The sequence below is a fragment of the Neoarius graeffei genome, chromosome 20 (assembly GCF_027579695.1).
Source record: "Neoarius graeffei isolate fNeoGra1 chromosome 20, fNeoGra1.pri, whole genome shotgun sequence".
NCBI classification, from domain to species: domain Eukaryota; kingdom Metazoa; phylum Chordata; class Actinopteri; order Siluriformes; family Ariidae; genus Neoarius; species Neoarius graeffei.
In genome coordinates, this window is record NC_083588.1 from 13,438,298 (window position 1) to 13,458,668 (window position 20,371).

Here is a 20,371-nt window from a genome sequence, read left to right on the forward strand (position 1 = left end):
TATGCGATCATGTGTCATCCGTCTGTCATTGTTGTCCGTCCACAATTTACAAAAATCGTTCCTCCTCCGACGGGATTGTTCGGATTTCGATCAAACTCGTATACAATGGTCCACAAGTGAGCTTGCATACAAGTTGTCAAGATGGTGGCGCCACCTGTCATATTTACGATTTTATGGGCATCTTGGCCAGTATGAGCTACAGCATCATCGAAGCCAATGTTTTTTTTTTTTTTAAACAGGGTCTCCGCGGATCCTTAAAAAGTCTTAAAAAGTCTTATTTTTAATATGTGTTTTTTAAGGTCTTAAAAAGCATTATATTTCGCTATTTTTTGAGCTATGGTATTAAATTTCACATGGGAGGTATTAAATTTCATCCGGGTAGCCTACGGTAAATGAAAAAAAAAAACATATGTCTGGATTTTTTTTCCGCGCTAACGTTATTTATTCAACCAGCGTCGTTTGTTATCAAGATGCTGAACAAGTAGCACAAGAGCCGTTGTGTGTCTAGCACTAGTTCTAATAGCGCAGGAACCACGCCACAGGGGGCAGTGTGTTCTTTTATCCATGTAGTAGAACCATTGAGAGTAGAGCAGACGAGGAAGAAGTGGTTGAACTTGAACGGAGATGGGGAAGTGTAAGTTTAGTAACAAGTGGCTTGAGGAGCCAAAATACAAAAGTTGGCTAACAACAACAACTTCAGAATATGAAGCGAGATGTAAGGTATGTCGGAAAGACATCAAGTTAACAACAATGGGCTGTAAAGCCCTTGACGCTCACTCGAAAGGGGAAAAGCATATGCGCTATGCTGCTAGTCGGGCAACAACAGTCCCCAGAGGCAGTTCGATCAGTAGTCAAACTTCCTTGTTTCCTCACTGTTTATGTTCATGGCAGTACCCTACTATTAAAATATCGAGAAGGCAGTTAATGTTCTGTTTTGTTAACTGAAGATCAATTTGTTTCCTCACTGTTTATGTTTACAGCAGTACCCTACTATTAAAATATCGAGAAGGCAGCTAATGTTCTGTTTTGTAAACTGAAGATGCACTTACTTATTAAAAAAAATGCTTTGAACTTAACCTAGAGTGTGCTTTTTTTTTTTTACTGCACATATTTGTTCCGCGGTAGTGGTCTTATTTTTTATACTCAGTGGTCTTAAAATGGTCTTAAAAAGTATTATTTTTGCTGGTCAGAAATGTGCAGAGACCCTGTTAAAAAGCTCACTGGCTGGAGGGCGATGAGCTATTGCCATCACACGCCGTCCGTCCACAATTCACAAAAAATTCTCCTCCTCTTTGAGTTTTCAGTGACTTTTGATTCTGAATTCTTTCTTTGGAAGATCTAATCGGTCCGCACAAAACTTACTCCCTGGTTTTGTGACTTCTCATGAGCAACTTGTTAATTAGGCCGATGAACAAATTTTCAGGAAAATTCCGACTCCTCCCTGAGTTTTCAATGGATTTTGATTGTTTTGTTTGGAAGGTCAAATTGTTGGCATAAGCAACTTGGCTAATTATAAATGAGTCTGGTTTCTCATGGTACGGCTGCGTGAGCTTCCGTGTCGCCGACGCTCTTTATTTAATTAGCGTTAGCATGAGAGTGTGAGTTTTATCTGGCACCATTTACAAAAGCATAATTGTCGGTTAGTGTCCTATCCAGCTGAATATGAATAAAGTAGATAAAGCTTGCATAAGTGTTATTTCAGATACTGATTCCGTATCTCGTGGCTACTTTAGTGTTAAGTGTGCGGACCTCACGACAGTATTTGTAAGGAAAAGACGGGGGGAAAAAAGAGAAACCTTGAGATGGCTTCTCCAGGCTTCATAAGCGAATCACTGACTGACGATGGTCTCAGTCTGGCCTTTTTCGGCGAACTGGGAGAGTGCTGTAAACTTGTCCACCCAGTATGCATGAAGTCCACAGGTGATGAATTAGAGAGGGGGGGGGGGAATTGGTGTGTTTTTTGGAATGATCTTGACCAGTAAATCCAGCATACTTTGTTATCTTGGATTTGTTAAACAAACACCCTGCCTGCAAAGCAAGTATTTATTTTTACATCTGCCACTCAAAACTGTTTGGGATTCATTCTCATGATCATATTTGTGAGAAGAAAGATTATATGTACGTGACATAAAAATCTAAATCTATCTATATTAAGCAGACCTGACAGTATGGTACTTTCCCACACAGTTACACCAGGCCCGGCGCCAGGAACAGTTTACTAAGGGGGCAATTAGAAATCGCAAGGGGGCAAATATTTTTCATATAGTGTGTAGTAGTGATGGCGGTCTGACAACGTGTTTCAAACAATTAACTGCGCCAACCACAAAACCACGGCCCCGAAGGTTGCTTTAGTCCGGGAAAATCATGTGACATATTACCAGGGCAGTTGCGCTTTATCAACCCCCGTGCCCACCTGTTAACCCTCCCCTCCAATTTTCTCACAGACACACGTTACAACCGGAAAGATGCCAAACATAAAACAACACACACAAACCTACAGGCAAGTCCTTTACATTTAAAATACATACAAATAGCTCCACGGCATGAAAACAAAACGTCAATGCAAGTCTAAGGTACTTGGCTCGGCGGCCAAAATCAATTTAAAAAAATCAACAGACCCCGCGGCTGCACCAGTAATAGCCTTCCTGACTCGCACCGAGTCAACGCTAACCACTTAATCCGCGATCCCAGTTTAGGCGCGTAGGGGACTAAACACTCTGAAGTGATGAATTTTCACCCCCGCTGCATGGGGGGTGACGTCAACGACACATATTCTTACGCTATTTGCGCACAAAGCGGACCATATATGAACACATACACCAACATAAATGGAGATAAACTTAGCCTACAAAGAAAGAAAATGGATTCACAATATTATGATTGAATTCGTTTAATTCGGAAGGGGAAAGACTACTCCCGTAAACTGACTGCATATTGCAGGATATTGCAGAGACAGTGCACTTGTAAGTGTACATGTAAAACCCCCGCCCGCCCGCACGACCCTTGTCCTTATCACAGGTCTGTGTGTGCGTGGCTGTGTCAGCATTTCACACATACACCCACAATAACTAGTAGTCCCCAGTAGTTAGGATTGATACATATGTCTAAAACAGGGTTAATATTAAATTCAGGCTTTTTGAAATAATCCTACCTTAATACAGTTGAATTCTACGATTGCAGCGTAAGAATCATAACAACCAATCAGATTTGTTCTACCGTGCCAGTTTTAGTAGTGATTTATGTGAAATGTATTTTTGTGCAATGCACAACCACTTAATATTTCGTATTTGAAAATGCAAATTATTAATACGTCTATAATACATTATATTTTCATAAGAAAACAATTAAGTGATCTGAGTCTCCGTTGAGGGGGCGGGGCTGTAGCCACGAGGGGGCGACGCCCCCTTTCGCCCCCCCATGGCGCCGGGCCTGAGTTACACACACACACAGAGATCTATCTATTGACGACAGAATGCAGACCCCATAATTTTTAACCAGGTTTCAGGATCCCATTTTAAAAACCTTCCACGCTCGTTAGAGTTTCATAAACTTAAAAACCCAATAACACATGTGAAAGCATTGTCTATTCTGAAGTATTACACATTAAAGTGAAAATTTTCTCCTTCGTCCTTCAGGCAATTAAGAATAACGCAGGTTTCCGTGTCTGGATCCTCTTTTTCCAGGGCCCTGTACTACGAACGGAGGTTAACCTACCCAGAAGTAACCCAGGGTTCCCCCGCTAAACTGGGGTTGACAAAACCTGGTTATCTTGTTTGGGGTTAAACGGTACTACGACGCCAGTTATGAAGTTGATTTGTTGAACCTGTGTTAACCTAATCAGGGTTAATGCGCGTTCACGTGAAAGGGGAGGTTATCAGCGCAAATCACCACTGTTCACAATGGCATGGTCGCCGTGCTTACGGAGGAAGAATGCGCTGTCATAATGCAAAGCTACGAGGAGTTCAAAACAACATTAAGAGCAAAATCTAACACAGCGGCTGCCAATAAGGAGCGGCAAGCATGTTGGCAACGAATTGCTGATCGGGTAAATGCGCAAGTACATTCTCCCTTCTACATGTTCCAGAACAGAAGTATAGGATGAGAGAGCTTCATGATCAATCACAAGTCACAGAAAATGGTCCTTCGACGTGGCCCCAGTCATATATAACTTGTTTAATGTCCGAAAAATCCTGAATAAAATTTGGTATGGTAAATTCATGGAGTAGCCTACTTAAGCTGATATGTGCACAGAGTCACATGAATTAGGATGACTGACTGTTCAGTCCCTTTGACTAAGTTGGTGTATGTCCTGTGAACATTTCAGAGGCAACAGCAGTGCCAAACGCACCTGGCAACAGGTGAAAATGAAATATAAAAACATCATTCATAATGGTGTGTGTGTGCGCGCGTGCAAGCAAGCATTCATTTGCCTTTTATTTATTCAAGTTTTATCTGTTTGCCTAATAGTTCAAATTGTTTTGTATATAGTTTATAATGTAGTTGTGTGATATTAATGATAATATTGTGGGAAAACTACTTTGCACGGACGTTCATTTAATTTATTCTATCGTCATTTTGTTTGTTCTATTTTTGTGTATTTTATTTATTTATGTTTGTCTAGTTGTATCTATTTTTCTAATAATAATATATTTTTTGCATTAATAGTTTGTTTTTTCCTATTAAAATAATCTTGTGTTCTTGTTATAACTTTAAATTATTTATCTGACTGTTTAGTTGTATCTATTTTTGTTACAATTTCAATATTTTTAATATAGAAAGTTTGTTTTTTTTCTATTAAAATGTTCTTGTGTGATAACTAGTTCTTGTGTTATATTTATTGTAGTTGTATCTATTTTGTATCTCAGACTTAAATATTTTTGTAAAACAAGTGTTTTTCTATAAAATATTCTTGGGTTCTTGATAACTATGTTCTTGAGTGGGTTCTTTTTTTTTTTTTTTTACAGAAAAGCCGTTCTGCATGGACATTCATTGAAGCCCTCATTGTTTTTTAATGGTTATTTATGAGCGTTTAGGGGTTACAATAATGTAAGTCTAGGTTGCTTTATATAAAAGGTATGTCCAGAAATATTGAGGTCACTGTCTAAGCAGAGGGATCTGGCTTCTTTAGACGCTGTCTTCTTAAAACTGAATAAATATTTAAAAAGAGCCAAATGAGCCAGTCTTTTGAACGGCTCTTTTCAAAGAACGGATCACAAAGATGCGGATCCCATCAAAGAGCCATAAATCCCATCTCTAATCTGCGCTCCGATATCGCACGGGTCATCCAGGTACGCTGGCATTGTCTCTAGAGGAAATGTCGGTGGAGAGGTGGTGTTTAAAAAGGGTGTGGTTAATCGGAAACCTCGGGTTAGCCAAGAACATAACCTGAGACGAGCAGGTTTGAGATGCAGCGCAAGTTGCCATGGCAGCATACCTCGGTTTGAACATAGCCAACTTTCGTAGTATGGGTTAATCGGGAAGTTACGCTGCACGTGATCAAGTTACTCTCGAAGTTACCCTGGTAAGCCAGAAAACCTGCTTCGTAGTACAGGGCCCTGGTCATGTGCTCCTTCTCTCTGCTCTTCCTGGACTGGTATGACAGCTAATACCTGAAAAGACAGGATGTGATGTCGCATGGGACGGTAACACCATGAAGATGCTGAATCAGACGCCACATGTTGAGAGTTGGAATACACAAGTGTTTGTATGTGTGTGGAGGGGGGGGGCATTGTGAACACGCGGACTTGTATACAAGTCCATATATATATATTAGGGATGAGCGAGTACAGCATTATCTGTATCTGTTAACCATATGAATTATCCGTATCAGTACCCGGAAGTGGGCGGGACCTAACCCGGAAGTGGGTCTGGTTGTCTTGAAACGGGCAGGGCTTTAACCAGTGTGTTATTTTAAGCATGCAATTGATACGGGTTGATTGCTGATTAGAAAACTATTTCCAGGACAGCATCAGCATTGAGCTTCAGATCAATGGTTTTGATCACGACAGCAAACAAACTATTTACAGAACAAGTTTTGCAACAATGAATACAACACATGTGGTTACAATTATGAAATGAACAAGAGTTTTCATACTCAATAACAACTTTTTTTAACTTTTTTTTATGATCAGTGTGGGGTTTTTTTTGTTTTTTTTAATTTATTTATTTTTTATTTCCACACCGTGTGTGTGTGTGTGTAGTTTAATTTATAATATTTATACCACTACTACCTGGAAAGTGTCAGACACTCAGCGCGTCAAGTAAAATAAAACTGGTTAGAGCCAACTGACGGTTTAAAAAAAAACTCTGACGACCGGCAGAGAGAGAGTGAGTGTGTGTGTGTGTGTGTGTAGCTTAATTTGTAATACTTATACCACTACTACCTTTATTTTTACATGAATTACAGCAAGGAAGTGTCAGACAATGTGTGAAGTCAGAAAAAACTGTTTTTAACCGACGGTTAAAAAAAGAAAAAAAAATCTCTGACAGGCAGAAACGCAATGCAAGTCGCTTTCTACCAAGCACCACGTCTGAACGAACCTACGTTTACCAGAACTCTACTGGTTATAAGTAAGTACAAGCTGAAATAAAAACAAACTTGAAGCTGAAGAAACCCGAAACGTTAACGGAAAAGCCCCGTGAACCGTAGAGACAGACAGCTGTTCTCCGTGTGAGTGAGCAGAGCGGTGTGTGTAGGGGAGGGACGCTGTGTGAGGATTTTCATTCAGTCCGAGCACAGATCTTGATTCATATTACTTGTATCTGGCTCAACTCTAATTAATATATATAAATTATATGAGAGACATATATGACGCGCACAGTCAACGGCCACTTTAAGAGGAACTTGTTGATTCTAAGATTCCTGTTCTCGGCTGGCAAGAGTGGAACCCAGTGTGGTTTTCCGTTGCATGCTGAGATGCTTTTCTGCTCACCGCGGTTGTGAAGAGTTGCTGTATCCTTCCTGGCAAAAAAAAAAAAAAAAGCTCAAACCAATCTGGCCCTTTTCCTCTGACCTTGCTTATGAACAAGGCATTTGTTTCCACCCACAGAACTGTCGCGCACTCAGTCGATGTTTTTTTGTTTTTCGCGCCATTCTGTCTGTGGAGTCTGGTGTGTGTGAAAACCCCAGGAGATCAGCGGTTTCTGAGAGACTCAAACCAACACCCATGCTACAGTGAAAGAAAGCAAGTCACACTCTGAGATCACAATTTTTCACATTCTAATGTTTGAAAGTTAACTGAAGCTCATGATTTGATGAATTGTGCTCCTGTCAAGGGATTGGCTGATTTGGAGAACTGCGTAAAACAGCAGGTGGATGGGTTTTCCTAATAAAGTGGCCGGTGTGTGTCATTTTTATGCCTCCGCCACCTTAAGGTGCAGGAGGCATTATGTTTTCGAGTTGTCCGTGCATGCTTGCGTCCGTCCCGAAACCTTGTGAACGCGATATCTCAAAGGCTAATGAAAGGAATTTCACCAAACTTTCACCATTTGTGCACTTTGGGACAAAGATAAACTGATTAGATTTTGAGATCAAAAGGTCTAAGGTCAAGGTCACTGTGAGGTCGAATGTCTGTCCGAAAACCTTGTGAACACAATATCTCCAAGGCTAATACAAGTAAATTCACCAGGTCAAGATTACTGTGAGGTCAAATGACCATCCCCAAATCACAACTTAATAAGGCGTGTAGTCTACCTAAGGCGTCGAGTTCTATCTATTTTTTTTTTCTTCCACCGTGACTGTTGAAATCTTCGCTGCTTGTACTGTGAATCTCCATAATAATGAGCACAAGGTGTCTGCTTACAGGTCAAGCAAAAATAAGACCTCGACTTCTCAAATATACAAATCAAACAGTATAAGGGTTGGCTGATGGAAACTTAAACCAAACCCGACATTATTTCCTGTTTTTATTCCATTTGTAAGAGCGTTTTGATGTTTTATTTGCGATAGAAATAATTCAAATGAGTGTAAACAGTCTAAACAGAAATGGACAGCCTTCTCCTGGTCAGAAATTGTAGTACAGTCAAAGCCTGTCTTTATTTATTTAAATAAAAAAATGATCAATTGGAATAAAACCAACCTGGAAACTGAAGTAAAATCTATAAAAAAAGTGAAGCTCCATTCAAATTTCAGTGGAGTCGCTGGTTGCGTTGCCACGTCATAGCTCCGGGGTCCCAGTTTGATCCTCTGGTCTGTCCGGAGTTTCGCATTTTCTCCTCCTGTTCACATGGGTTTCCTCCAGGTTCTCCAGCTTCTCACATTTCCCAAAAAAAAAAATGTACTGGCTATGCTGAATCGACTCTAGTTGTGAAAGAATGGAGTCGATGGACCAGAATGACTTCCTGCCTCATACTCTGTGATCCACCACGATCCTGACCAAGAAAAAACGTTTACTTGAAGGTAAGCGAGTGAGTAATTGTTTGGTTGTTTCATCATTTAATGTGTCTCTGTTTAGCAATGGCTTTCTTTCTGCAATAGATTTGTGACTTTTGCTTGCGATAATAAAGCACTTCAGTGATGTAAACCCAAACTCTAAGCCTTTCGTTTTCATAAAATCTGTGAAATTTAGTTCCCTCTGAAATGGTCATTGTGTGATGTTGATTTCTGTAATATTGCACTAAATATCAGGCCATTCTGTGGCTGGAAAGTTATTTAACTTGAGGGGATTAAAGCAAATCATGTGCATGAAATCGCTCACTTCATGCAGACAGAGGAAGTCCGTGTGTGTATACATGTGTAGGTTTACCTTGACCGTGCGCTGACAGTTCCATCATTTTGTCGCTAAACGAACAGCTGATCACACCGAGGTGCTCGCCGACCGCCGATATTTATTAGTTTGGTCCTGCGTTTCCATATATAACAATGTCTTTTCTTCTCGCTTTCTGTTACTGTAGTCGGTCTTTGACGTTTCATTCGCGCGCACACGCCTTCCATTTTCCTCTCCTGTTTCAAATTTATACCTACAATGCCTTGAGCAAACGGGGAAAGCCCACCACATGACGCATGACGTCGGATCTTGAATTGGGTCGTGGTGAAGCAGGAAAAAATATCGGAGAATTTAGGGCCACGTGGCCCTTTGAATGGCCGTGGAAGTTTGTGATTCAAATTTAGTAGCTTTCAGTCCACGAAACAAACAAAATTGGGTGTCAGGGACCGAAACTTGAAAAATCTGAAAGGCGGTCTACCTTTAATTCCCCCAGACATTTGACTGGGTAAAAGACATTCCTTCATCTTGAGTGACAGCTTGAGCCTGGTCTGGGTGGCGGTGGATCCAGTGCTTATTCTTGGAATTAGATCGGACATGACGTGGTTGGGCAGTGCGACTTATTTATTTTATTTTTTAAACATAAAACTTATTTATTCCCAGATTGCATCTAGAGACTTCCTATTCAACGCACTCAAAAAAAAAAAAAAATTGCACAAACTGAAGGCGATTTGTTGAATAACTGAGTCGAGCCATGGTCTGGGTCTGTGTGTTTATTGCAGTTATACATCATTAATATTCACAAACATCATTAATATTCACAAACCACATCTGTAAACGTCAAGCACGATATCACCGAGCTGTACACAAGCTAAATAAATAATTTACGAAACAATATTAACGCACACCAAACAACATACAGTCCCGGTCACAAGTACGTTGGATTTAGAGAGCGAGAAACCTAGCGCAAGACAGGGAGAGAGATTTCTCAGATATTTCAGAACGTTTATTTTATATACACTCATCAAAAGGCCGGGGTGATGAACACTGGCTTCAAGAGACGCACACGAGCGCTTGAGCTGGCTGTCTAAACCATTTGTTTGTCAAATACTTGTTGAAAGTTTTCCCATCTTACCACCTAAACGAACACGCACAGATTTGCCCGACAGGTCCGTCAGTGCCCAAAGATTACTCGGTAATAAAGCTCAGAGAGCACGTCCGAGCCGAAGTTAAATCATAAATTTAAATGAAAACCCCAGAACTTGAATACACTGATCTGTAGTTCGATATAATTATCAGACGTGCGAGTTGTTGAAGGATGATAATGCTGTTTAACAGCTCTGCCCAATTAGCAGTCTACTTTAATCTAATCTAATCGAACTAGAAATGTGCTCGTGTGCCACGTCGACGTTGTTTACGCAGTTACTCAGATGTCGGATAGTATAGAGAGCCGAGACTAATTAACCTTGTCGCATAACGACCAACTGTAGCGCATGAACACTGCTAGCTAACACCTAATAATTAACACATGCAAACAACTGCGATTCTTGCGACTTTTAAAGCAATGCGTTTTTAAAAAAAAAAATTTTGCCTCTGTGGTGTTTTTGGTAAAAAGATGAGAAGAAAGAGTCTGGAAAGCTCTACTGAGAGCTGCGTTTGGTTTTAAAATTGGCTTTTTGATGACTTGTTACTCAGATTAGATCGGTGTGGTGAGCCAGGTCAGATCAGATACAATGCGACCACGTTCAACTGTACACCACAATTTCCACTCCACTCCAAGTCATAAATGGAACAGTACATCGTCGGTGTGTGTTACAACACAACGACACACTTAGATTTCAAGGTTTTACTCACGGATTGCACATCTGTATGATCGAGAAGTTTGAAATAGACATTCTCACACACACACACACACACAATACAGAATAGTGTGTTTAGTGAGGAGTTTGTACATCTTGGTATTTTATTTATTTAATATCCAGAACAGTAGCTCACGAAGCACAAGACGCGACACTCGCACTGGTGTGTGAAAGAGGGGAGTTTACGATGAAGGGTCGAGAAGAATGACGTGTGAAGTCGGAGCTCCACTTGTTACTCGTAGAAGCCGCGATCTCTGAAGAGAGAAAGAAAGAAAGAAAAGTGGTCATCCTCTGCATCCCTTTTTCTACACAATTTTGCAGTTTCTTGTACAATATTTAAATCCGGTCATGACGCCTAATCACCAACTTCCTGTGTTTGTCATAAAACACAACAAACAAGGACAATCAATTCTGTGTAACATTGCTAGCAGTTGTGTTGTCGGACTCGAGACCGGTCTCAAGACCACTTTCTGAAAGTCTTGTTCTCGGACACGGAGGACTCAGGATTTTATTTCAAGACCACAACTGCAGGGATTTTACGAAATTGCCCAAACACAGTCTGATTTTATTTCTTAACATTATTCCTGTGATTGGTTGGAGAACTTCCTGCTTCAAATGCAACCAATTACGTGACTCGCTGCAAATCCGAAATTTTCATGACTGTTAACGGCCATCATCCCTCCCGACCCCATTCTCGCGCACTGGTGTTGGTCTTGACTTGGTCTCATCCCCTCAAATCTTGGTCTCGGTCATGACTTGCTCTTGGTTTACGTGGTCTTGCCGACAACACGAGCTAGCAGTGTTTGGTTCAGCTGTGAGGCTACAAACAAAGCAGTAGTGATGTAACGGAGAACCTGAAGCTCCGAAGCGTGTTTGGAAAACTACGAAGCAGTGATTCTAAGCTTGTCTCGAAGTGCCAAAGTCACCTGATGACCAAGTGACGACCAAAGCTTCGTTCTATCCGCACCCGTGTGACCGCGTCATGAGTGGTTCAGAAACATATAACCGGTTCAGACCACTGTTACCCCTTTTTAACCAACAGGGAACTGGTTCTTGAACTGGTTTTGTTCAGGATTCTTTGAACCTTGGTGCTCACGAGCGAAACAGCCCACGTATGCACCAGTTTTGAGCGAAACCACTCTAATCAAGGATGCATCATGAACAGAGGGCATTGCACAATTCACAACGGAAGTAAACCATCATGACAAGATCATGGAGCTCATTGATCACCTGTGAGCTTTTGTTCTGTTATTACCTCACCTGGGACGGAGTCCACCAAGGGGCAAGGTATTGTTTTTGGTGGGGTTTTTGTTTGTTAATGAGGTTACGGAAAAACAGCTTGACCAATCTTCATGAAACTTTCAGGATAGATGGGCATTGGTCTTAATATATTCTCCAACATTGAGTGTCATCCAACCAAGGTCACCAATAAGGTCAAAATTGTTCCTTCATATTCATTCAGATGTGTTCTGATTGGCTGAGAGCAGTACGGTGTGTGAAATGAGAATCAGAACTATGTTTGTTGGCCAAGTATGCTCATACTCAAGGTCAAAGTCAAGTCACCAAAAAAGGTCAAACTCGTTTTGTCGCGATCTCTTCCTTCATATTCTCATCCTAAGTGTTCCCAGGCGAGGTTTGTTTTGCCTGGCAAAGCTTGTTGCAGATGTCTTTGGTCAGTGATCTAATCACAATGATCTAATCAGATTATTTTCTATTTCTATTTCTACTATATCTATTCTAAAAGCACAGCTTTTCTGTGATTAGTCATCTTACCGGAAGGGATGCAGATGTTACATTCGGATGAGATTGCTTTCATCCACCCTGATGATGATGATGATGACGACGACATTTGTGAAAACAAACCAAGAACGTTAAAGGAGCAGTTTGTCATTTTTCACAAAATATGTGCAAGGTGGAATCGGAATGAAAACACTGACGAGCCTTTCTCGCTCTGAGGCAACCGTATCACGTCGATTAAAGTGACGCATGCTTTTTGTCCTGTCTGGAGGCGGAGCTTATTTCTGGGCCAGATTAAACTTCATGCTACAATCTGTGAGGGTCTTTTTTTTTTTCTGTGAAAAATGAAAAAAATATTGTCGAGTTTGAAAAAACTCCTCGAGCACATGTGATTTGAAATACATGTTTGGCACGCTTGAAACTGGTACAGGCTCTTCTGATTGCTACTTGTTTTGGGTTGTTAAATCCTTGAGATTTCTCTTTGCTCTCTGCTTAACGAAGGTTACTTTGACCAGGAATGTCTTCCTTCGTAAATTCATAAGACTATAATCCCTGATGGGTGATGCAATGGGACATAAATGTTGTTGGGTTTTTTTTTCCCAGAAAATAGTGTAGTCTAAATCAGTAATGTCATGTTTACGTTACCCTGTTTATACATGGATAACTCAGCTTCGTCAATCACGTCATCATCCAATCATACAGTTACAACACACTCTTGAATGTGGAAAAAGAAATTTTATATATATTTATTTATATTTAATTAGTTAATTAATTTATTTATAGATAGATAGATAGATAGATAGATAGGGCGGCATGGTGGTGTAGTGGTTAGCGCTGTCGCCTCACAGCAAGAAGGTCCTGGGTTCGAGCCCTGGGGCCGGCGAGGGCCTTTCTGTGTGGAGTTTGCATGTTCTCCCCGTGTCCGCGTGGGTTTCCTCCGGATGCTCCGGTTTCCCCCACAGTCCAAAGACATGCAGGTTAGGTTAACTGGTGACTCTAAATTGACCGTAGGTGTGAATGTGAGTGTGAATGGTTGTCTGTGTCTATGTGTCAGCCCTGTGATGACCTGGCGACTTGTCCAGGGTGTACCCCGCCTTTCGCCCGTAGCCAGCTGGGATAGGCTCCAGCTTGCCTGTGACCCTGTAGAAGGATAAAGTGGCTAGAGATAATGAGATGAGATTGTGTGTGTATATATATATATATATATATATATATATATATATATATATATATACACACACACACACACACACTCCTCCTGTTTGTCCGACAATAAACTGAGGAGCAGCTGTGTCTGTCTCGGTGACTGTTTGCTCCCAGATCGATCTATAAGGCAGAGATCTACATTCCGACATCATACTTTGTCAATTCAACCTCCTTCGATATTCGATCCAGACAGAAAACCAAACGTTATTCCTTTGCTGCTGAGAATCATCCGGCTGGTAGACACAAACGACGGATTTACGAATAAGCAGTACAGCCAAGGACCGCCCCCAATATCGGGATGTAACAAGAGTGTTTGTTTGTGAGACGGTTGATTTGATTTACAGCTCGTCAGGTCACACTGTAGAGGATTAGATTTCAGTAAAATATTTGGAGTACTTACGCTCCCTCGTCCCGCAGCAGAGAGAGGAATTTGCCGACACGGTACTCCTGATCCATCTGCAGACAAAAACAGGTATATAATCAATCAATCCACTGCAGATTAAACTCTGGGCTTAATGTTTGCTTGTCTGATTGAAATAGTGGTTTACTCAAGTTTGCGTAAAGATTCATAAATTACCTGCAGCGACATCTCGATGAGCATGAGGAGTTTCTTTATGCCAATCCACACTCTCTTTCCCTTCACCTGCTGGGCGATAGTTGCTCTCTCTGCATCCGTGAAACTGCCCAACAGCTATACACACACACACACACACACACACACACACACACACACACACACACACACACACACACATTGCTCATTGTACCACCTTTCTGAGGACCTTGCATTAACCATACTCTCAGAAAGAAGGTGACAAACTATCTTTGGGTCTTTTGTTCTGGAAAGATGATCAATGGACCAGAATTAAGTCTTAAAATGTGCAGTATACACCGATCAGCCATAACACTGTAACCACTGACTGGTGAAGTGAAATATTATTATTCTTATTATTATTATACATCCAGGACACTTTTTTGATGGAATAAAAACGAGTTCTGTCCCCTTCGAGCAGATTTCATTCATTTGATTTGACAGCATGCAATATTGTTGGCATATCGCTTGTCCTACGTGTATGAGATCACTCTACCCAATGGAGAATGAGCGTTAAACGAGCGTTGACTATATTCCATGGTTGTCAAAACAACATGACGCCACACTTTGGCGCTGATATGAATATTCAGTGAGACTTTTCTGCTGCTCGTGCGCAGAAGCATTTCATTCTGGTGGCATCGGAAGTAAACTGTCGCGGTTTATGTGACAGGAGCTCTTCTGTGGGATTGGACCATATGGGCGAGCCTTCAACACTGGTTGTCCTTCCTTGGACCACTTTTGGAAGGTACTAACCGCTGCATACCAGGAGCACCCCACAAGATGTGCCATTTTGTTGATGTTCAGACCCAGTCATCTCCCCGTCACAATTTGGCGCTTGTCAAAGACAGTCAGATCCTTACGCCTGCCCATCTTTCCTGCTTCCAACACATCAACTTCAAGAACCGACCGTTCTCTTGCTGCCTCGATTATCCCAGGACATTCACTGGACCTGTCAGTGGTCATAATGTTATGGCTGATCAGTCTATGTACACCTTTTCAGGTAAAAGATGCACTCGGGTACACCTTTACCTCCAGTGTAGTACCCTTTCTTTCTGAGAGTGCATCTGATCAGTGCTATACATACATACTTAGTTACTTACTTAAACCCTCACTTTAACCTCAGTAAGCAAAAACAAATGCTGGCTCTTTTCTTTAAGTAAAAGCTGCAGTTTTTGTAAAAATAGTATTTATTTCCATGCATATATTTTTGACACACTTCAATTGTAAAGACATTTTAATCCGTTATGGTCCTCATAAAAGGCTAAATGTGTGTACACACCCTCAGATTAAAAAAAAAAAAAAAGTACAAAATTCAATAAATGATAAAAAGGTTTTTTGTGGATTAATTCATTTGGTTAAAAGTACTGACTGCAACGTCATCTGAAATTTTAATCAATTTTTTTTTTTTTTTTGTGCGTGGCCTTTTCTTATGTCCCACCAGAACAATATCATGTGAACGAGGTGTGATCATTTTGCTGTGCTGAGAGTCACTTTCCTCCATTTTTTTGCATCCAAATATCCTTCTACTCGGAGCCAACAGCATGGCCCCACGGAAACAGCCGAACACGAGGAATTGAAATAATTAGTATCATTATGGAACTGCATCGCACCACCATGGCGATGCATGGAAAACATTGTGAGACTGCATCGACCTCAGAGAGTTTTGAGTCGCAGGGATGTAATTTGTAGTTGACCATCGCGAATAGATCTTTTCTCCGTTACTGCTTTTGTGTTGTCGTTTCTTGCACTGCAAGATCAGAACATTAGGTGTATAACTCCATACTCAGACTCCCCAATCCCAGACAAGCGCTGTTTTTTGACGCACTTTCTGGCTGATTCGCTTTCATATTTCCCTTTTCCTTTCCACTGGTGGGAGAGCGGAGTCTGCCATGTTTGCCCATGCCGGCTTGTTTTGGTTAAACGGCACATCTTGGGTAAATTCAGGGGCAAGATCAATGTAATTCTCCTATTTTATATTAAACTTTGGTCAAATATCTGTAACATTTTCTGCATTATCTGCAATTTTTTTTTTTACCTTGTGCAATACCAGAAAAATTCAGTTGAAATCAAGCCATTTGAGGCGAATTGGTCCACCTCTGAAAAAACTTGGCATTTGGATTTCCCGGGAAACATTGATTTTCGTGACATCGCGTGTGGGACGCCTCCTTCTGAATCCTACTTCAGCGCTGGTTTGTTTATGAGAAAAACGACCTGGTGGTTTTCTGCAAGTTTCTTCAACGTTATCACGTAATTATTAAAATGGTTAACAGATGTATCGTAGGAGGGTGTAGCAACACCAGTCTTGATGGGATTAGTACTCATCGTTTTCCAAAAGACCGGACAATGAGAGAGAAATGGGAGCGCTTGGTCTACACAGGCTGTGCACTGAAACCATGCAAAGCTCGCACAGCCTGCTGGCGCTTCCGCAGGTAACGTCATGAATCTGGTTCCAGGCTCCCTTGGGATTTTTCCAGACGCATTTTATTTTTATTTTTTTCTGCTGTAGACAGATGGCCTTGTGCAAAATTACCCTTCTGGATGAGTGTGTAAAGGGACATACTTTCATATAAAACACGAAATTGGTTCAGAATATGCCTTTTAAAAGTACCAAACCCCCACCACCACCACCCCGGTGGTCACACGATATTGTTGCTCACTTGCTTCAGCAATCTCCGGAATTATAAAATGCAGTACGCTTTTTATCTCAGCAAACCATTTACGCACAGGACACACGGCCTGTGCAGCAGCGAAACATCTCGAAACTCCAACAGCAATAGAAACGGAAGATTTTTGCCCAGAATTCAACTTTGCAGTCAGAACCTTTTCATGTTTTAATGTTCACACGTGTTAACTGATTGCTTTTTAATTTGTTAAAAGGTTTGGGGTTAATTCCCCCCCCCAAACAATTTGATTAACTGAGTTAACTTGTTTCAAGTGTTTGGATTTGAACTCATTGACTTCATTGGCATTGGTTCCATGACATTTACTTCTTGAGTACATGTGATTAGTTGGATGTGGATTCGTTTATTTGGTTTTGTTTAAATTGGATTTACCTTTTTATAAAGTGCTTTGCATTTCCTGGAACGGGTTACACCTGGAAATGATGGGATCACTTATTATATTTACACCCAAACAAGTTAATGTGCAGAGCTGTACTCAAGACCACCTTTGTTGAGTAAAGACCAGGACTAATCAAGACTGACTCCAAAGAGGTTCGAATCCAAATCGAGACCAAGTCCAAATGAGAGAAACAGAGTCGAGACTGAGACAGAAAGAAAATAATCCTCTTTGAGACAACTTGCTTCTAAACAAGCTTGCTTAATCAGCGATTTTGTCTGGAAGGAGGAGTTACTTGAGAAAAAAAACAAACAAAAAACATTTTCAAAGGCAACTCTACTTGCTGTTCATAGACTTTTTAGTTCAGCATTCAACACGATCATCCTTCAGCAGCTAACTGGAAAGCTGAGCCTGCTGGGCCTGAACACCTCCCTCTGCAACTGGATCCTGGACTTCCTGACTGAGAGACCTCAATCAGTCAGGATTGAGAGTAGTACTTCCAGGCCCACCATGCTGAGCACTGGGGCCCCCCAGGGATGTGCGCTCAATCCACTGCTATTCACACTGCTGACTCATGACTGCGAACAACTCGCAGCTTGAACCACATCAAGTTTGCTGATGACATGACTGTGGTGGGTCTCCTCAGTCAGAACGACGAGTCAGCATACAGAGAGGAGGCTGGTGCAGACTCAACAACCCGTCTCTAACCGTGGACAAAATGAAAGAGATGGATGTTGACTTCAGAAGAACACTGCGTGACTGCTCTCCATCGTGGAGAATGCCAAGAGCACCAAATTCCTTGGTGTTCACCTGGCAGAGAACCTCACCTAGTCCCTCAACACCAGTCAAGAAAGCCCAGCAGTATCTCTACTTTGTACGGAGGCTGAGGAAAACCCATCTCCTATCCTCACTAGATTCGACAGACTGACTATTGAGGGCATTATGAGCGGCTGCAGCATGGTCTAGTTTGGGAATTGCACCATCTTGGATCGCAAGACCCGACAGTGGATAGCCGAGACGATCGTCAGAGTCTCTCTTCCCTCCATCACGGACGTTTACACCACACGTTGCATCTGGAAAGCCACCAGCACTGTGGGTGACCCCACACCCCCCTCACACAATCTCTTTGCCCTCCTGCGTTCGGGCCTTCAGAGCCCAACTCTGTAACAGTTTCTTCCTTCATGCCATCAGACTTGTCAACTCTGAGGAAGTGGACTGATTCTCACGTCCTGTTGAACACACCATTCACACTGCAGTTTTTGCACAGTGGCCAGTAATTCACTATTGCTTTACAATGTATCACACGCACAAGGATTTCATTTATTCCCTTTTCATACCACCTCAATATGCACACTCAACACTGCACCTTATGTTGTGTCGTTTATTGTCTGCAGTGTTGCATTCTTGCACCTTGTACAGTAGATTGTGGTCCTGTGATGTTTGATGGAGCACCATGGTCCTGGAGAAACCTTTCGTTTTAACTGTGTACTGGACCAACCTTATATGGTTGAAAAGACAAATAAAAAAACTGAACCTTACTCTGTGAAACCAACTGGAATATTTGGCAAAACTAATGGCCGAGTCCGAGACAACAGGAAAAAACATTTCAAGTCCAGACCTGAGAACTCCAGCTCTGTTAATATGTAATTTTCATGGTACACTGTATATCATCCTACATCTTAGACTTGTTAGCCAGTTCCCACCTACTCGGTAATTCCTTGCGATTGCATCTCGTGTTCTTCTGATATGTGAAGAAACTGCTTTTTTCTGGTATTCGTGTTACATCATAGACTTCGAGGATTTACTCTTTTAGGTATACGTGAACTCACAGATACCCTCAACTGGAAGCAGGGTAAGGTTCATGACAGACCTCTAGCGCCTCCACCAGGTGACCTCCGGTGCTGATGTTGGGGATGTGGATGGTGGTGCTGAAGGCGTTGAGCATCTCCATCTCCTGCAGGACGTCTTTACGACTCGTGGTGCCGATGATGAGCAGCTTACGGCCCTGCGCACATGATTCACATCGACACATTATACACACACGCGCACATGTATATGCACACTAAATCTTAAAGAGCAGTGTGATGCACACATGAGGCGGTGCTTTCTTCAGTAAAACCAGCAGTGCTTGGAGGACGAGGTTCGAGAATCTTGGGCCAATGGGAACGTAATCTGTGGATCGTTGTACGGAAAATTAGTCATGCAGCTTTTCACAATGAAAACCACAACACCAACACAGTGTGTATGCGACTCACCCAGCAGGCGCTCAATGTCGTCCACCACCACACAGCTGAGCTGGGACTTATAAGCGTCATCAAAAATCTGTATTGTAAAGTGCACACACACACACACACATAACGATCTGATGTTTCCATGTCGGAAGTGAGGATTTGACCGAAATTGTGATCACCGTATGTGAGATGAGAGAATTTTTTTTTTTTAATTGTCGTTTTTAAAGGAGAACTGAAGTCATTTTTAAACTTGCTTTATTTCTTAAATAACGTGTTATTCAATTACGTTTTCGGTTTTAGTAACCTTATATCGTGACTCGTATTGGCAACTAATAGCAATTAAATATTATACTTATCGGCCTATTCGGTTTTTAGCCGTGTTGAATTTGGTTCGTTTGGTCCACGGCAGGCGTCGCTTTTCCGCACGATCTTGACGAGACTTGTGCGAGACCTCGAAACGTGAAGTGTCAGCCAGGTGTCAGCGCTGCCATTTTGAAAACTGTTTTCCAAATGAAATGTTGCACAAAAAGGAGTTTAAATGACGATTACTGCCTATTTTTTTTTTCAAACTTTCCTGACTGCGATCAAAACAAACAAAAATTCCAGCTTGATTACGTCAGCGTTCGAAAGAGGGCACGCGCGTCTTTTGACAACGTTGGCAGATGTTGATCACTTTGATTTCCGCTGTACGTTTTACTTCCGTCCTACGATGTCTCGCACAGGTCTCAAGGAATCTCGTTTACGGCCATTGCTTTGACATATGGACTGATCGATTACATAGCATATTTCAAACACTCATAACTTGCTATAGCAGCGACCTCAGTAGCAGTCAAAAATGCATTCTGATATTTAATAAAATGAGATGAATAGAATTTTGATAAATTTGCCTTCAGTTCCCCTTCAAATCCCACTTTCGCTCTTTTATTCTCACAATCTTTCTACCTTTATTCCTCTCCCTTTACAAAAAGTTAAATCACATTCAGCTCC

General features: G+C 41.6%; 1 protein-coding gene across 2 annotated transcripts in view; it reads right to left on the reverse strand.

Annotated features, from left to right (window-relative positions):
* Nucleotides 1-9,460: 9,460 nt before the first annotated feature.
* Nucleotides 9,461-20,371, reverse strand: part of nsfa (N-ethylmaleimide-sensitive factor a) — a 57,511-nt gene continuing 46,600 nt past the window's right edge. The window contains exons 16-21 of one of the 2 annotated variants that reach the window (XM_060901282.1): nt 19,409-19,475; nt 19,246-19,325; nt 19,024-19,158; nt 14,082-14,195; nt 13,905-13,960; nt 9,461-10,815 (exon numbers count right to left, since the gene is read on the reverse strand). In XM_060901282.1, the coding sequence (XP_060757265.1) occupies nt 10,794-10,815; nt 13,905-13,960; nt 14,082-14,195; nt 19,024-19,158; nt 19,246-19,325; nt 19,409-19,475 (474 nt within the window). In that variant the 3' untranslated portion in view covers nt 9,461-10,793. Of the gene's footprint in view, nt 10,816-13,904; nt 13,961-14,081; nt 14,196-19,023; nt 19,159-19,245; nt 19,326-19,408; nt 19,476-20,371 lie in introns of those variants that run through there. The other variant, XM_060901283.1, reaches the window with a different exon arrangement.